The sequence below is a fragment of the Polypterus senegalus genome, chromosome 7 (assembly GCF_016835505.1).
Source record: "Polypterus senegalus isolate Bchr_013 chromosome 7, ASM1683550v1, whole genome shotgun sequence".
NCBI lineage: Eukaryota > Metazoa > Chordata > Cladistia > Polypteriformes > Polypteridae > Polypterus > Polypterus senegalus.
In genome coordinates, this window is record NC_053160.1 from 48,673,467 (window position 1) to 48,690,457 (window position 16,991).

The 16,991-nt window shown below is 35.6% G+C and overlaps 1 protein-coding gene across 1 annotated transcript in view; it reads right to left on the bottom strand.

Moving 5' to 3' along the window:
- The window catches only part of dapk1 (death-associated protein kinase 1), a 198,591-nt gene that overhangs the window by 46,297 nt on the left and 135,303 nt on the right, over window positions 1–16,991 (bottom strand). Inside the window, exons 12-18 of the mRNA XM_039758599.1 lie at window positions 13,589–13,708; window positions 11,070–11,168; window positions 10,752–10,850; window positions 10,144–10,242; window positions 8,546–8,743; window positions 3,251–3,448; window positions 2,637–2,735 (exon numbers count right to left, since the gene is read on the bottom strand). Coding sequence (XP_039614533.1) covers window positions 2,637–2,735; window positions 3,251–3,448; window positions 8,546–8,743; window positions 10,144–10,242; window positions 10,752–10,850; window positions 11,070–11,168; window positions 13,589–13,708 — 912 coding nt within the window. The remainder of the gene's footprint in view (window positions 1–2,636; window positions 2,736–3,250; window positions 3,449–8,545; window positions 8,744–10,143; window positions 10,243–10,751; window positions 10,851–11,069; window positions 11,169–13,588; window positions 13,709–16,991) is intronic.

Sequence of the window (16,991 nt, forward strand, 5' to 3'; positions counted from 1 at the left end):
GGGTGCCGGCGAGGGACACGGGAAGTACCACGAAGGATTCCAGAAAGGTGGCGTTCCGTGTCCAGCTGTTTATGACTTCGCCCAAGAAAAGACGGACTTGATTTTTCCGAAGGAGAAAGGGGTGGTGAGCGGCACTGCTCAACCCAAAAGAAGGTAAGGAGGGCCGGGAAATGGCTGGTCGATCTGCCGACAAATTAATAAAGGCAGGTCGCAGTCGACCAAAGATGGCGGCCCGGTCCTCGCCTGTAGAGAACTCCAATTCCCAGAAACCCGTGCGGAACCCGTCAGAACACGTGCCGACAGCGGCGAAGTTCATTGGCTCCGGCCGGACGGTTTGGCAAACCCGGAAAGTAAGCCAAACCCCCGGCCGAATTAACTAATTATTTTGACGTGCGGGAACTCGAAAATTAATCGAGCCCGTGCGGAGTATTTTGCAGACTTTAGAGGCGATTAAGAAGATCGTTGGAGATCTGGGAGCGGCGGCCGAAGCGCCTTTAAGAAGAGTACGTGAGTACCTGCGGCGATTGGACCGAGAGCCTCCCGTGTTATGTGATTTGGCGGTACAGACAGGTAATGTCGGTACCGTATATAATGTAATAGGGACGCAGTGTGATCCGGGCCCGCTTTTAATCCATAGCGGTGCCAAATGGATGTGTGCCCTACAAGAGAGGCCGAACGTTACGGAGCGGCGGGGAAGGACCGATCGAGCCAGAGCAGCTGGTTGGTGCTGTCTCTTGGAGCGATTCGATCCTAAAGACCCGACCCATGTTGTTTATAAATCAAAGGCGTGCAGACAGTAAAAGGGCTCTCTTTCATTAATAGAGAGACCCAAACTGTGGACAAGCCCCAGAGTAAACTGGAGATCCTTAGAATAAAGAAGGGGTCTCCTGACAAGGTGGGAAAAGGGCGGAGAGCAGCGAGGCGGCCAGAAAACCCTCCTTGGCGGGGGAAAGGGTGGAGCTGACCGAGTTCCCGAGATGTTTCAGGTATCGGGAAAAGAGCCAACCAGGAGGACTGCGTCGGTGCTACAATTGCCAGCGACGGGTCACGAGTGGCGCAATGTCCCCGGGGAGACAGGAGGTACACCGTCCCCCCAAGGTTTGCTCGAGGACAGGGGCAACGCAGTCAGATCCCGGATGACGCGTCCTCTTGGAGGAAGACTTCCCTCTCGGGGCAGGCCGCTCCGAATCTTTATAATTGCCGCTGGGGAGTACTGTAAGATATGGCCGGCCATGTACCCGCCAATACCCCAAGCCGCCAGGTGGAGCCCTCCTTGCAGCATGGAGGTCCCCAGAAGACCAGCAGGGCATTATGGACCATGTAGTTTTTGTGCACCGCCCTGCTGGATGCCATGGGGCCACGAGAGGGAGCTGCAGGGAGGACCAAGAATTCTTCATGCCCTATGACCCGGAAGTTCGTCATAGGAAGAGCGACGGGCTTCCGGGGTGAGAAACATTATTTACCCTGACCCGGAAGGAATAAGGACTTGTGGACTGTTGGGAAGGAACACCTCCGGGTCAGGGAATATAAAAGGACTGTGGGGGCTCCCAGACGATGAGCTGAGTTGGGAGGCAGGGTGGCTAAGCGTCTGGGAGTGGAGGATTTGTCATTGTTCATTGTTTATTGGTATATTTGGGAGTAGAGGGTGCTTTGTGCACATTATTGATATAATAAATATCATTATTGGACTTTTACCTAGTGTCTGACGTGGTGTCTGAGGGTGCAAGGGTGCGAGAAGCATCTTATTCTGTTACACCAGTTATGTAACCATGTAAACTCTTAATTGGGTAATAGTTAAGTATTCAGTAATCTGCACATGACCATTGCACTCTGGTTGTCTGAACATGTATTGTTAGCTTTATACATACACTTTCAGCAGGCACAGGTAGAAGATGGTGGAAGCGATCAAAAGATACATTTCCTGAGGTAAATCCTTGGGTGATTGCATTAATCCTTATCTTAGCTAAAATAGTAACATCTGTTATGTAGTTTACTTGCTTTTTAAAGTAATGAGTATAATAGTGCAATACTTATTTTATTGAAGTAAAAATACCAGAGTTTTTATCCCAGCAGCACTGGGTTTAAGGCAAGAAGCACACATATCAGTATGTATGAAATGAGTGTGATGCATGCAATCCATTAACAGAAACCTGTAAATAACGTGTCTGTTTAGCTTTAATCAACCTATATGCTAGATATGTTGAAACAGTGTGACTGGGTGACGCAGCAGCCAGTGTCCATAAGTCAAATCAATGGTTGCTCAGATTGGGGCTGTAAAGAGGGGATAGAGGTTATTTATGTCACTGCACATGAAGGACTAAAAGTATTTATAAAACACAAGAAAATTACCATAGTTTCCATGTTTGGTTTCACATTCACAGTGGCCGATGCTGTGGTTTAACTCTGTTTTGCACAGTTTAGTGACGTTGGACCATTTTGCCAAAGGAAAACTCCATACATAAACTTGGGCATGTAATTTATTTATTTTTTTTAAAAGAAACTTGAGTTTCTGCTTTAACTGGGTTACTCACCTTATCCTGTTTTTTTGTTTGCATGTAAACCAACTTAGCATGTGAAACACCACAGAAATAAACTAATCATCAAGTAAGAAAACGGAATATATTTAAGGTACTTACTGCAGTAATGGCATCTATATTTGCACCAGCAGCACAAAGATGACGGACAACTTCGAGGCTCCCACTGTGAGCTGCTAAATGCAGTGGGGTTTTTCCATACTACAAAAATGTAAATAAATAAGACAGAATCATCAGTTATGCAAAGTACTGGGGAAATGATAAAATCTAATTAAATATGTGGAGTGTGTATATATGTGTGTGCCCTATGATGAACTGGCACCCCCACCCAAGTTTTGTGCTCAGTGATGCCGGATAGGCTCAAACTACACCCAAATCTGATAATGGTGGTTAGAATGTTCAGTAAAAGACTGGATAGATTAATAAATAAAAAATATTCTGCCTACAACTTCATGAATGTATGTTAGGTAGTAAAGTTTAAAATGGTAACGAATCTCATTATTTTACCTAAATATTATGAGTTATGTAACTGTAAACATGAAATAAGAAATATTACATAATAAAGCTAAATTAAAAATATGTACCTTACTCGAGTCTTTTCAATTGAGTAATCTATTAAAAAACTAAATCTGTAGATTATTTGGCATAATAACAAAGTTTCATGTAAAAGTAAATTCTGTCAACGCTCAATTAAGTTTTAACACCATTTTACTTACTTTGTTTGGGATATCCAGACTACATTTTGCATCACAAAGAGACAGAACAACAGGCAGATTGCCATCTTTACAGGCAATGTGCAATGGCGTGTTGCCATGGCGATCTTGAATATCAACATAACAGTCATGTCTTAATAGGCACTTGACAATTTCAATCTGAGATCTTCTTACAGCAAGGTGAAGGGCATTATGTCCATCCTAAAAAATATATATATATTTTATTACGTATATTTACATACCTCACTCAAAAGCTAAGAATAATTTATGTGGATTGAAATCCACTTTTTTTTTAAATAACAAAGGTGCATTCTTCAAAATAAATGCGGAGGGTAGTTTATTCAAATCTATTCATTTTAGAAGAAAAAATAAAATATTATATCCTTATTTTTTAAAATCCATGCAAATTTAAAATAGAAAATTTTTGTTTTTCAAGAAGGGGAAAATTTTTAAAGAAGTTGTTAAAAGAGGTTTAATATTTCACTCAAACATCTACATTACTTGCCTTATCTAGCAAATGACTTTATTATTATGAGAAGTATGAAAATTTAAGACGAGATGTATCTTAACATTAGAGCTCTAATAATGTGTTAGTACTTAAATATTCAAAATTAGATTTTGAACTGTATTTTATGGGTAATTACGTTTACAGATTAATTCAAATGGCATATATATTAGGTTTCATAGCTATTCAGTATACTGTACTTTTATTAACATTAGTCACAGGAAGGCATGTACAGATAAGAGTCAACTAAGGAATGATTTAATTCTTAAAAGAATTAATTAGAATCTGAATCTATCAGAATCTGGATCATTTTTATTTGCCAGGGCATAATGTACAGGAAGAGAAGGAACTTGGTAGTTTTGAAGTTGCTTATAACAGAAAACAACATAACATACTGTATAAACACCACAAATAACATAAGTTGAACAACATATGTCAAACATCAGCAGAATAGTGCAATTATAAAAGAAATGTACAAATCGTATATAGTGTATGAACACATACATACGTACATACATGTGCATATACATAAACACACACAACTTGGTATATGAAAGAACACCCAAGTAAGTGGGGCAGACATGCTAAATTAAAGGTATGTGAGGTCTATGGTTCTGGGAAGAAAAAATGTTTAGGTGCCAGTTTGTGATGATTTAGGTGTGAAGAGTCAGTGGTGATCCTTTCAACACGGTTTATGATGCTAAATGCAGACAGGCCTACAACAGATGGAAGAGCAAAGACAAATATTTTATCAACAGACCTCACAACATGCTGCAATTTGTTTCTGGAATGGACCATTAATGAACTAAATCAGACAACAATGAAGAATGTAACCACACTTTCAATTATGGTATTATAGAATTGTAGAATGATGGGTTGGGAAATATTTATTTTCTTTGTGTAGAAAATACATCCACTGTCGAGTCTTCTTAATGATGGAAGTGATGTTAATTTCACAGCTGTGAGTGTTTGTATAGTTGTGCCCAGAAATTTGAAGTATTGTTAATAGTTAATAAGAAAACCATGTCAATTTGTACACTGAGAGGTAGTAAAAGCAGGAATTGCAGTTAGAAACCTGCGAGTGATAGCAGAAATCAATAAACCATTATTTACCCTTGAATTGATCTCTTGCAATACTTTTGTAGCTAAAGCTAGTTAACTTTGTATGACTGGATATAAAATGACAACTAGGCCAGTAATACTGTATGACATACAACACTATTTGGCTTGTGCACTCCGGCCCCTTACAGAAACACCAGTATATTTGCCTTAGAATTGTTGAATTTCTTGGAGAATTAAAACATTAGAACAATTTAGATGAGAACAGGCCACTCAGACCAACAGTCTTATCCACTTAATTCTTCTTAAAAAACAAAAAAAAAAAAAAAACAAAAACAAACCATCAGGCCTAGTTTTGAAAGTCCCTAAAGCCTTACTGCCCACCATGCTACTTGGTAGCTCATTCTAGGATTCTATACTTCTCTGTCTAAAGAAAAACTTCCAAATGTTTGTGCGAAATTTACACTTAACAGGTTTCCAACTGTGTTGCCGTGTTCTTGATGAACTCATTTTAAAATAAAGGTCTTGATCCACTGTACAAATTCCCTTCATAATTTTAAACACTTAAATCATGTCACCTCTTAATCTTCTTTTGCTTAAACCGCAAAGGCTCAGCTCTTTTAATCTTTCCTCATAATTCATCCCCTGTAGCCCTGAAATGAGCCTAGCCGCTCTTCTCTGGACCTTTTCTAGCACCGACATGTCCTTTTTGCAATCAGGAAACTAAAACTCAACACCGTACTTCAGATGAGGCCTCACCAGTGCATCTATACATGTAAAAGGCAAAGCCCTCACTGACTCATCACTAATTCTCCCACTTTCCATGTAGGTGGGAAGCTGAAATTTCGTGTGCTCATTCCTTGCAGTGTACTTACAAAAGTTAGGTATGTTTCATGTCCTACTGCAACACCCAAGGGGGGGAAATGGGTGTACCCCCTAAACTGTATATATAGATAGGGGAAAACACTCCTCACTATTTCTGCGACTTCCAAAATACATAGGAAACCCAAATTTTCCATGCTCATCCTATGCACTATACTTACAAACGTCAAGTATATTTCATTTCACGCCGTGCCCTGTGACAAAGTTTAGAAAATAACATCTTGTTTTTGGTAGTTCTCACCATTATGCCGTAAGGAACTTTCGGAACTGACCTCTCCTTTTGGCAGTTTCATTCTTTATTTCTGTTAACAGACTATTTATTTCACGGCAGAGACACACAATGGCCGCCCCCGGTCCCCCTTCCTTTTTCCGCATGGCTGGCTCTGTGCCTATATACATGACATTCTGTGCTCATGTGCCTCCTCATTCGCTTCCTTACTTTCCTCAGCTGTTCGTCATGCTCACTGCTCCCTTCTTCTTTACTCTACCTCTTCAAGTTTGTTATTGTTCACCTTCCTTCACGTCTTCCTGCTGGTGACTCCTGCCTTTTCATTTACTCCACCGCTTCAGACCTGTTATTGTTGGCCTTGCTTCACGCCTTCCTGCTGGTGACTCCTGCCTTTTCGTTACAATCATCAAATTCACTCTCAATACTAAAATAAGCCTATGACAATTACATTTACAATCATGTTACGTTATTTTTAAAATGTTTCCTTTTCTTTTTCATAAATTCTTTAACACACTACTTCTCTGCTTTATTGTATAAAGCTTGAGCATAACCTACTTGTACTCCACACATCATGCTATATAACCTAACATTCTGCTTGCCTTGTTAATGGCTTCTGAACACTGGCAGTTGATAGTGTCAAATCCATTATGACTCCTTCTCATAAGGGGTACTCTCAATTTTCAGACCTCCCGTTGTATATTCAAACCTAACATTTTTACTTCCTATGTGTAATATCTTACATTTATTGACATTAAATTTCGTTTGCACATATCTGCCCAAGTTGTATGCTGTCTATGTCCTTCTGTAACGATTTAATGGATTCCAAACAATCTGCCAATCCACCTATATATATATATATAAGGCTGACCTCTGTGGAACACCACTCTTAACATAGCCAATACTGATAAGGTTCCTTGCACCATCAGTCACTGCTCCCTGTGTCTGAGACAATTCTTCAACCATCTACAAACATCACCCTGAACTCCCAATTCTTTTAGTTTGATACCCAACCTCTCGTGTGGCATATTACGAAATGCTTTCTGAAAGTCAAGATAAATAATATATGCTCCACTCTGATCATATCCTTTTGTTGCTTCCTGATAGAATCCCAGAATTTAGAAAAACATCACCTCCTTCTTCTGAACTAATGCTGACTATTCAGAAAACCTGCTGTGTACTTACCATGTGCTGCTCAATCTTATTAATTATTCCATTAATTTTCCTGTGATGCATATTAAGCTTACTGGCCTATAGTTGCTTGGATCTGCCCAGTGACCCTTTTTATATAACTGGATAATATTTTCCATTTTCCAGTCCTTTTGAATCTCCCCAGGGCACAGTGACTTTCTAAAAATGTGTCAAGGGTTTATATATGTACTCGCTAACCTCCTTAAGAACTTGAGGGTAAATATTATCTGGTCCTAGTCATTTGTTTGGTTTCAGCCTATTTAATCTGAGTAGTATTTCTCCCTCTACAATTACTCAGAACCTCCGCTTAGTAGTCCCATTTACCATTGGGAGGTTATTCACTTTCTAACTTGTGAAGACCTCAGAAAAATGCATGTTTACAGCATTCGTGATTTCACTGTTTTTATCTTTTAACTCTCCTTTACTATTCTTGATGTACTTCACCTCCTCCTTGACTGTTCTTCTACTACTAAATACTGAAACAATCTCTTAGGGTCGTCCTTTGCTTTATCTGTTATATTCCTCTCCAACTGTCTTTTAGCCATCCTAAACTCCTTCTTGATGGTTGCCCTCATGTTCTCATACACCCTACAATTCACTATAGAGTTATTAGTCTTATTCACCTTATAGAGATGTTTTTCCCTTTGCAGCTTCTTTTTTTAACTCTTTATTAACCCTCTGTAGAATTTAAAAAAAATTCCTATTAATTCCAAGTTTAGGTATGTACCTGTCTTGCATAACAATGTATCTACTTTTAATATTGGGAATAACATATTTGCTTACAGTTTAGATCCACAGTGACCTTTATTTTATCAAAAAATAAATGCATTACTTTATCTGAATTCTCTTCTACCCAAGGTTTAATCAACAATTTAAAGACCAGAAGATGACTGTTAAACACTGGTATAACTGTAAAATTATGGCTCAGAGTTAAAACCAAAAATTAGAGCATCAAAACCAGAATAAAGTGTTAAAAAAAATCAGTAAAGCAAAGGCCTAATTGAGGTTTAAGGTTCTGAATAAATTGTATTAGTTGTGCTTTTATTTGTGAAATCAACAGACATGGATGCTTGGAAATGTGTGTCACAATATTAAACAGAGGAGATATGATGATAACCTAGGCACATGTTCTTGACAATGCCTTTCTAGACAGTTTGCTTTTGCAAAATTGTTAAAAATAATACACTTTTTTGTTTACTGAATGCAGGGAAAATGTGTTCAATGCAACTTACAAAATAATCAAATAAAACTCAAGGTAACTAGGTTCATTAAATATGTATAAAAATGAGTACTAAAATTATTGATGGAAAACATAAATACCTATTTTTTAAGTCTAGCCTATATAATGCTTATAATTAGCATGCATATAATTAATTGTGTGCATTTCTCTTGACAAGGATCATTCTTTTAGCAATGCAATATAAAAATGGCTTACCTTGTCCGTTGAATCAAGGTCAGCCCCATGGTCCACAAGACAATCAACGATATCTCGATATCCTCTAGCAGATGCTGTGAGAAGAGGAGTCTCTCCTTCTTTATTTTTTATATTAACATTACAACCAGCTTGACAAAGAGATTTTGCAACAGCATAATAACCATGCCAGGAAGCGCAATGTAGAGGAGTTTCATGTTCCTAAATAAAAAGACATACTAGTTACTACATTAAATGGTCTTACCTTTAAAAGAATTAGAAGTCAGTCATATGCTGAAATAAGGTCTTGATGTACATGATGTCATTAAAGGTCTTAATTAATCAACAGAGGTGGAATGCTATACTTTCTTAAAATGAATTGTTGAGTCAGCATATATATATATAAATAATCTTTCGATATGCTAAATTACGTTTTGCTGTTGTATTTAACCTGAAATCTTTAATTACAAGTGAATTCATGTACTTAAGACATATAGATTAACCGTTGTGCAATGTAAATGGTTTCCCATCATTTTTCTTGATTCAGTTTTATATTAAGGAGTAGTTAATGCTATTTGTACTATTTTTTGCTTTGCCAAATTGGGAGTCCCCCCGCCATAACTGTAGTGGAAGGTGTGGTGGAATTGCTCTACAAGGACTCAAATGTTAAGTTTAGGTTTTCTCTGATTCAGCACACTGTGATATTTAATATTGGGTGATCAATAAATAAATGACCAAGTATAATATTGTTATCTCATTTGTTTAGCTGAAAATCTGATGATGTTTTAAGTCATATTTATGCAGGAATATGGAAAATTCTTAAGGGTTCACCAACTTTCAAGTACCACTGTACACCTAATGTCATCTATCCTAAACTAACCTAACCTGAAGGTAAACTAACATCAGAATAATACATACATCTCATAAATTTATATAATAATTTTCAAAATACAGTACTGATACATTAACAACAAAATTAATACTGTAATATGACCTCTTACAACTTTGTTTTGATGCTATTCAATTTCATTTATTGTACCTCTGTTGTTAAAGTGTGGCATCATGACTGTACAGGAGTTTTACCTAGCCTAGGAAATGCGACTACTGTGGCTGAAATTTAGGGTGCGTAGTACAATCTAATGTACAGGTGTGAGAACTTTTGTTTAGATTTTAGTTAAGACATTAAGCTGATTCAGTTAATGGTGAGCAATGTTAGAAACTGACCAACTGGAAACTTAAGCCATAGGTTCATATTTTGGCCATTGTTATACTGACATGATTTGACACAAAGGATATTGTGACTAAAAGGTGTTACTGACACGATTATAATAGACAAAGACATTCAATAAAATGCACATAATGTTATATGTTTAACAAAATCCAAATTTTTACCTAAAGTATACAGATTTATAACTGGAGCTGTAACAGGAATTTTAATGTACTGTACACTTAACTGTCCCTAAGGATAAAGATATGTTCTAAAAATGATTTTATTTGATGTACCAAAGGTGATAGAGAATCCTAATGGGTACATATTGCATGATGCCATAAAATAGAATATAATTAACATACTGACAAAAAACAAGTATATTCATCAATTTTTTTTCCCTGTTAAGACTTACTCGATCTTGAAGGTTTGGATTAGCTTGGACACTGCATAAATACGTAACAACGTCCACATTTCCATATCGAGCAGCTACATGAAGGGCAGTTTCACCAGACTGCAAATAAAAAAAAACATATATACACTGTACAATAAAATTCAAAGTTTAAGCAGTAATTACCACATTTCCAGAGCATTAAGGCATTTCATATGCCTTATCTTTGAATTAACTCTGTGAAGACATGCCATACATGCAGCTTCCTTTCACTAAAAGTACACATTATTTTAGGGAATAAAAACTAAATTTAAAACCTACAATATAGTGGGTTAATACAATGCACAAATATAGAACTGCTTTCCAGTTTATAACAGTAATGGCAAATACATTTAAAAATTCACCTAGTGAAAGGCACATTTAGATTTATACTCTAGTCCACTGTTATATTTCCACAAGTAAAAATAACAAATGATGATCAACAAAAACACAAATGCAACAATAAGGTTCACCTAATCAACAAATCATCGAAAAGGTGTGTTTATCTTTTAACATTTTAATATTTAAAGCAAAGACTTTATTATAGCCTGCAACTGAAAAAAAATTAAATAATGTATTTTTTTTTACTTTACCTTATCTTGAATATCCAGAGGGCATTTCATTTTATGTAGGAATCTCAATGTTTCCACATGACCATGCCTTGCTGCATAATAAACAGCACTTGAACCAGACTATAAAAAGAGAGAACAGCTTACTTAGTAAAACATAAACTAAAATAATAATACAAAATACACATTTACAAAAAGATGTGTATAAAAGAAACTTTAATATTTTTACTTGTTTTCGTGATAACAAGTTAATTACTCCAACAACATAAAAGTCTGCACAAGACTGCTCCAGATGAAAACACAAAAAGAAAGTTCAATGATCTTGTTCTGAGACATACTAACCTTGTCAAAAGCATGAATCTGGGCTCCCCTTTTCATCAGCAAATCTAATATCTGAATATTTCCACAGCCAGCAGCTATAAGCAAAGGTGGTGTCCCATGCTGGAATAAATTATTTAAGGAAAAAATAATTTAAAAATGGGTGTTCTTATATTTATTTGCTACATTCTGTAATTGATAACACTGCACTTTAGTCACTATTAATTAATCAAACAAATAAAAAGCTACTTCTAAATTTTGAATTATTATGAAGCAAAAGTTCAAAAAAACTTTGCCAGTGCTTGTTTAACAGTTATTCTGTTAACAAAAAAGCATGGAGAAAAAAAAAAAAAATTCACAGGGCCAAAAACCATTAAACAGTCTAAAAAGTAACATTATCAGAGCTGAAACCACAAATGACTGGTCAATATACAGTACAATTAAACCTGTACTGATAATACACAGTAGTGATGCTCTGAATGACTGAATGGCTGACCATATTGCACAGTTTTTTGTGCTTCAAATACTGTCAAGCATTCAGCTTTTATTTAAGACTTTATCAGACAAATAATGCAAACTTTCTGCATGCTTAGATACCCACTTCTTATATTTGGTTATCAGTACCATTATTGGAGCTTTGTTTGGGCCTTGTTTGAACTTTCAGCCAACCTAAACAATGTAATTCATTGTCTTAAAAGATAATTGGACAAATAGTCTGCTCTTCTTAAATTTTCATAAGCAGTGTTCTGTAACAGAGAGCAAGTACAAGCATTCAAACCTGCTGAATTTTAGTGGAGAAGACTGATCTTCGGAAAACTTCCATGGAAGTTAAAACAATGCAGATCACTCATAGTCCACACGTGGTGTACTTGGAATTTTTAGACAGGTGTCCTTTAAGAGTTTGCTGCTTTAGTGTCATTACTTATAGTACATTATTAAATCACTACTAAACACTACATTACAGGTATTTTCCATGTGATTCTACATTCCTTTGTAGCAGATACATTTCTATAGAACTGGAAGTACTGTTTTATTTAGAAGACATTTTTTTCATATTCTTACCAACTTTTACTCTTGTTTCACTTTGACAAGCTCCACTTGAACAGATGATAGGTATTGTTCATTTTCAGAAATCCAGCAGTTTAATAACAGCAGTTAGCACACAAGTTAGAGGAAAGCATGTGATGGCACAAGTAAAATGTAGCGGAAAGTTATTTTCTGTCCTATTTGTATAACACAATGTTTTTAATGTTTACTGTATACTTAATTTTTATTTTTTAATAAAGGGTAAGCGGGGACTAGCATGGCTATGTTTTTTAAGGAATCTCAGTTGTTTTAAAGTTGACAAAACTATTACACTTTTGTTACAAAGCCATTTATTAAATCTGCTGTCAATGTAACTTTTATACGGTGGTTTAAAAACCTTTACCATTAAGGATAAAAACTATCTAAACAATGTTGTTGAAATATGTACTAAAATTATTGGTTTGCTGCAGTCCACTTTCATTGCAATGTATCACAAACAAACCTGCAACTTGAATGCAACAGATGACTTAAGTTTTCAGGATTAATAGTAATAGATTTAAGACTTATTCCCAGAGCTGTAAGAATTTAGAATTCTAGTAGTTGTAGGGATCCTGCTGAATTCTGAATTATTATTGTGTACTATTATAGCTCATTATTCTTATGTATGTATTCGTATGTACTGCTAATAATAATGAATGATGGTATGTGTATAACAATGTAAAGTTAGATGACATTAATCCAGTACCAACTTGATGTGGGTATTTTCCAAACTTCCCTATATTCTGCAATACAGTATGTTGCCAGGATCAGTACCGGTGTCCTGTGACCATCAGGTGCACTACACAGGCAAGAAAATGGTTGGATGGAAAATTACCATTTACAGTTTGTTTACTTTGAATTGTGAAAATGTTTTAATCATTCAATAAAACTGTAAATTAAGCAACACTTTAGTAAGCTGAATCTTCTAAGGGACTCAATCATGACCACAGCCTTTCTAGTAATTGGAAGAATTTCCAGGTGTACTACATTAAAATTATATATAATCATTAATTTTACTCTGCATGGTGAAAATACAACAGTGCCTGACTCGTATATTAGAAGCAATGAGTTATTAAGTGTAAGTAGGGTAGTTACTTTTTTATACAGTTTTAGTTACGGATGGATAACTTGTTCATTAGCTAAATTTAATTTTAGTTGAGGATTTAAAACATTCAGTGTTAAAATTTTTCGTTAAGAAATCAGGAAAGGGGAAATACTTTTTTTACAGTACTGTATTTCAAACAGCTGTGTAAAGTTTGCTAAAATCAAACCTATCTTACTATCTTCAGTAGTAACTAAAGGCACAGTTTATTATTATGACTAAACATAAATAACTGCTTTGTAAATAAAACATACTTAACCATTTAACAATAGAGATAAAACAAATATATAAAATCAAATAGTAAGAATTGTCTCTTTTTTTGCAACTTATCAAAAGAGATGCAGTTTATGAGATGTAGGATGGAGAAAAATCTTACTTTGTTTGGCTGGTTGACATCATAATTTGTTAATGACCCAAGTAAATGTTGTAATCCAGGCACATTGTCATCGTTAATAGCATGAATGATTGCTTTCATCACAAAAGAATCTTCTTCATCCTTCAAAAATAGAAAAAAATATTATTCACAAACTTGAATTCTTAAATTTACCACCACAGGATAGTCAACTTATGCTTGAATTAATTTTATATATAGGAATGTGAATTTTACCATTTTAAAGGTTTGCTATACGTTTGTAATATATTTCACTGTCCACTCTGAGTAGAAGAGATTTAAGGTACTTTCACTCTCAACGCATTTACATTGCTCTGAATTGGGGGGTTACTTTGTTTCAAATCACAGTTAGCTCAGTTGCATTTCACACTGAAAACTTTCAAGTGAGCTGAACATATCGATAAAAAAATCCATGTACCTGCTTAGGGGTTCTTTCAAATAGACTAATATTTCTGGCAAAATTAAATGAATAAATAAAAGTGCAAATAAACAAAAATACTGAGAAATGTAAGCATAAATAAATAAATGTGTCATGAAATATGTTTTTGTTGCTTATTTATTTTTCTCTATAATATTCCAAATGCATCATGAAATACTGCTTGAAATAAAACTGTCGTTTTCACTTATCAAAAATGAGAGGGTGGGCTCTAGCACATACTGCATTTTGATTGGTGAATTGTCTTCTGTAGATTGCTTATGCTCAAGTCAATACGTCAGAATGGGTGATAAATGTAATTGCTATTATCAGAGAAAGTGAATGTTCCAGTGTGAAATACAGTGAGCTACATGTGTATCAGTTTAGACCCCTTGACACGTAAAGCCCAAAGCAGCACTAATACTTTGAACTGAGTATTTCACCCTTGTTTTAAGTGTCTAAAGTCATGTGGATAGGGCCAAATATTTAGTTCAAATTATTAGTTGGTACTACTTTGGTCTTTACATATCAAAGTGTCTAAACTGATATGGATACAGCTCCCCGTATCTTACACTGGCTCATTCGCTTTGTGATTGTCTTCTCTGATACACCATATAAATATGCAATCTGTTGTACTTTTTAACTGCATAAAAGAAAATGTTCTATTGACTCAGCTGGACTGTTAAAGGACGAGCGTCCAGGGCAGGTAACTTTGTCACCTATAGCCCAATCCATTGCACTAGTTCTTCGATGTTTTCAAAAATAGTTTCATTGATGTCATAGTCTAAAAGGACCGCCAACACTGTAATTTCTTCTGATAAATCTTCAATTTTCATTCTGAAAAACGCCATAATTTCAGCAGAATCAATTTCATTGGCAGTAGTAAGAATTTTTCTAATTAATTCTTGTGCCGTTTCATTAACCTCTGTCTACCTCACAGACATACTTATTGAATTAGGCATAAGCAATCTACAGAAGACCATTCACCAATCAAAACAATTGTATGTGCTAGTTCCACCCTCTCAACTTTGACAAGTGAAAGTGACAGTTATATTTCAAGCCGTATTTCAGGATATGTTTGGAGGAATATTACAGACAAAATTACATAAGCAACAAAAACATTTTTTAACACGTTTATTTATTTATGCTCACATTTCAGAGTATTTTATTTATTTGCACTTTTATTTGTTTATTTAATTTTGTTGGAAATATTCCTCTATATTTTCATTGTACATAAACTTTTTTTTTCCCCAGGAGAAAAATCATGGAGTGTCGACAAAAGTTGTGTTTATGCACTGCTACATTTTTTATAATTATTAGCTGGAAGACCACTTGAAAATTATGTGCTACTAAGATTATGCGCTAAAGAACGTGTTTCAAATAACCCGAGTGTACAACAGAAGGCAACGGTGATGTGCTTCAGTTTTATGACAGACAACTTATCATGCCATTTTCATTTAATTGTATGCTGTTACGTATTAACTCTCCAGTAGTCACAATATGAACGTAAGCTCAAATTACTTACGTCTACTGTCTTAACTTTTATACATGTCTGTTAATGTTTATTTTGTCATGCTTGATTAACATTGGCTAACATGTTAAATGTTACTGTGTGCATCACTTTAGTGGTGTAAGTTTAGGATGTTTGATTGTTGGTCTCACGTGAAACTGTTGTTTCTTGACACTGTCGCATGTATTTTGTTTAACCTGATCCTGATCACAAGTAAGTTTATTTATTTTTTAAATAAAAAAAAAATGTCAACTGCCTTCTGATTGTGCATGTGCAAGTGAAAGGCCATGAGCCTGAATCAGGTGCTGCTAGTAATTGTGCAAGTAATTTTACACATGTTGTACTGGATAGTGGTGGTTAAATTTCCAGATTAAGTATGCAATTCAAAGATCAGTTTACATCCTCATCCTTACTTATGATTAAAAGATTTAGGTGGTGATCAACACAAGTAGCTGAAATGAGGTTCCTATGCAGGACTGCTGTGGTCACCCTCTATGACAGTGTGAGAAGGTCAGCAATACAGGAGCACTTTACAGTAGAACTGCTAATTCTCTGAATTGTGAGGGGTAGGGTTGAGGCAGTTTGGATATGTACTGTAGTTAATGTGTCTCAGAGTGCAACCTATAGGCAGGCAGTGTAGCCGACATGGCTCACAGGAAGGACACTAAGGTGCAGACCTAAGACTTTTGAGCAATTATATCTTTTGACTGGCCTGGGGGTATCTAAAAACTCCACAGAAAGGTAATTCCATGCCAAATCATCAAACTTTTGGACCTCATCATCACAGATTTTAGTGAAACTTGGCATGGTTATTAGGTCATATGAGTAACCCATGGAACTGAAATTGCACGTTTTAGATTAATATTAAGGGAGATTTAAGCTAACAAAGTTTCAACTTGGAAGAATTATGAATTTGACTGGCTAAATTTCCCTAAATGTAAGTTGCACAGAAATTGTTCTGATATCGTTTTAAAGCTTTCTTCCAGATCCTTATTTTGCATTAATACTGCTGTCCCCAAAATGAAATATTACCATGCTATGAGTGATTATTATATTAAAAACTGAATAGCGAAAAACCTATTAATTTTTTTACCAAAGCTATCTTATAATGTCATGAACATCTCTAGAAAATTTGAATAGAAAAAAAAAACTATTTAAATTTGTTTTACAAAAGCTAGATTATAATGTTATGAACATCTCTAGAAAAGTTGGTCTTGAGCTATCATTACTTATGGGTAGCATCACATGGTTTTCTATCACTAATTGACCTTTTACACAGCAGCCATATTTACATGAAATAGTATGGCAGCCACAGGTGTTAGTGACATTAATTAAGGTTCCAGTTATGATACACTGAAACTGAACAGAAGTTTCACTAATTTCATTAGTGACACTTGTGTTTGCCATACTATTTAATGTCAAAATGGCTGTTTTGAAAAGGGACCATTCCAAAGTGGCTAATA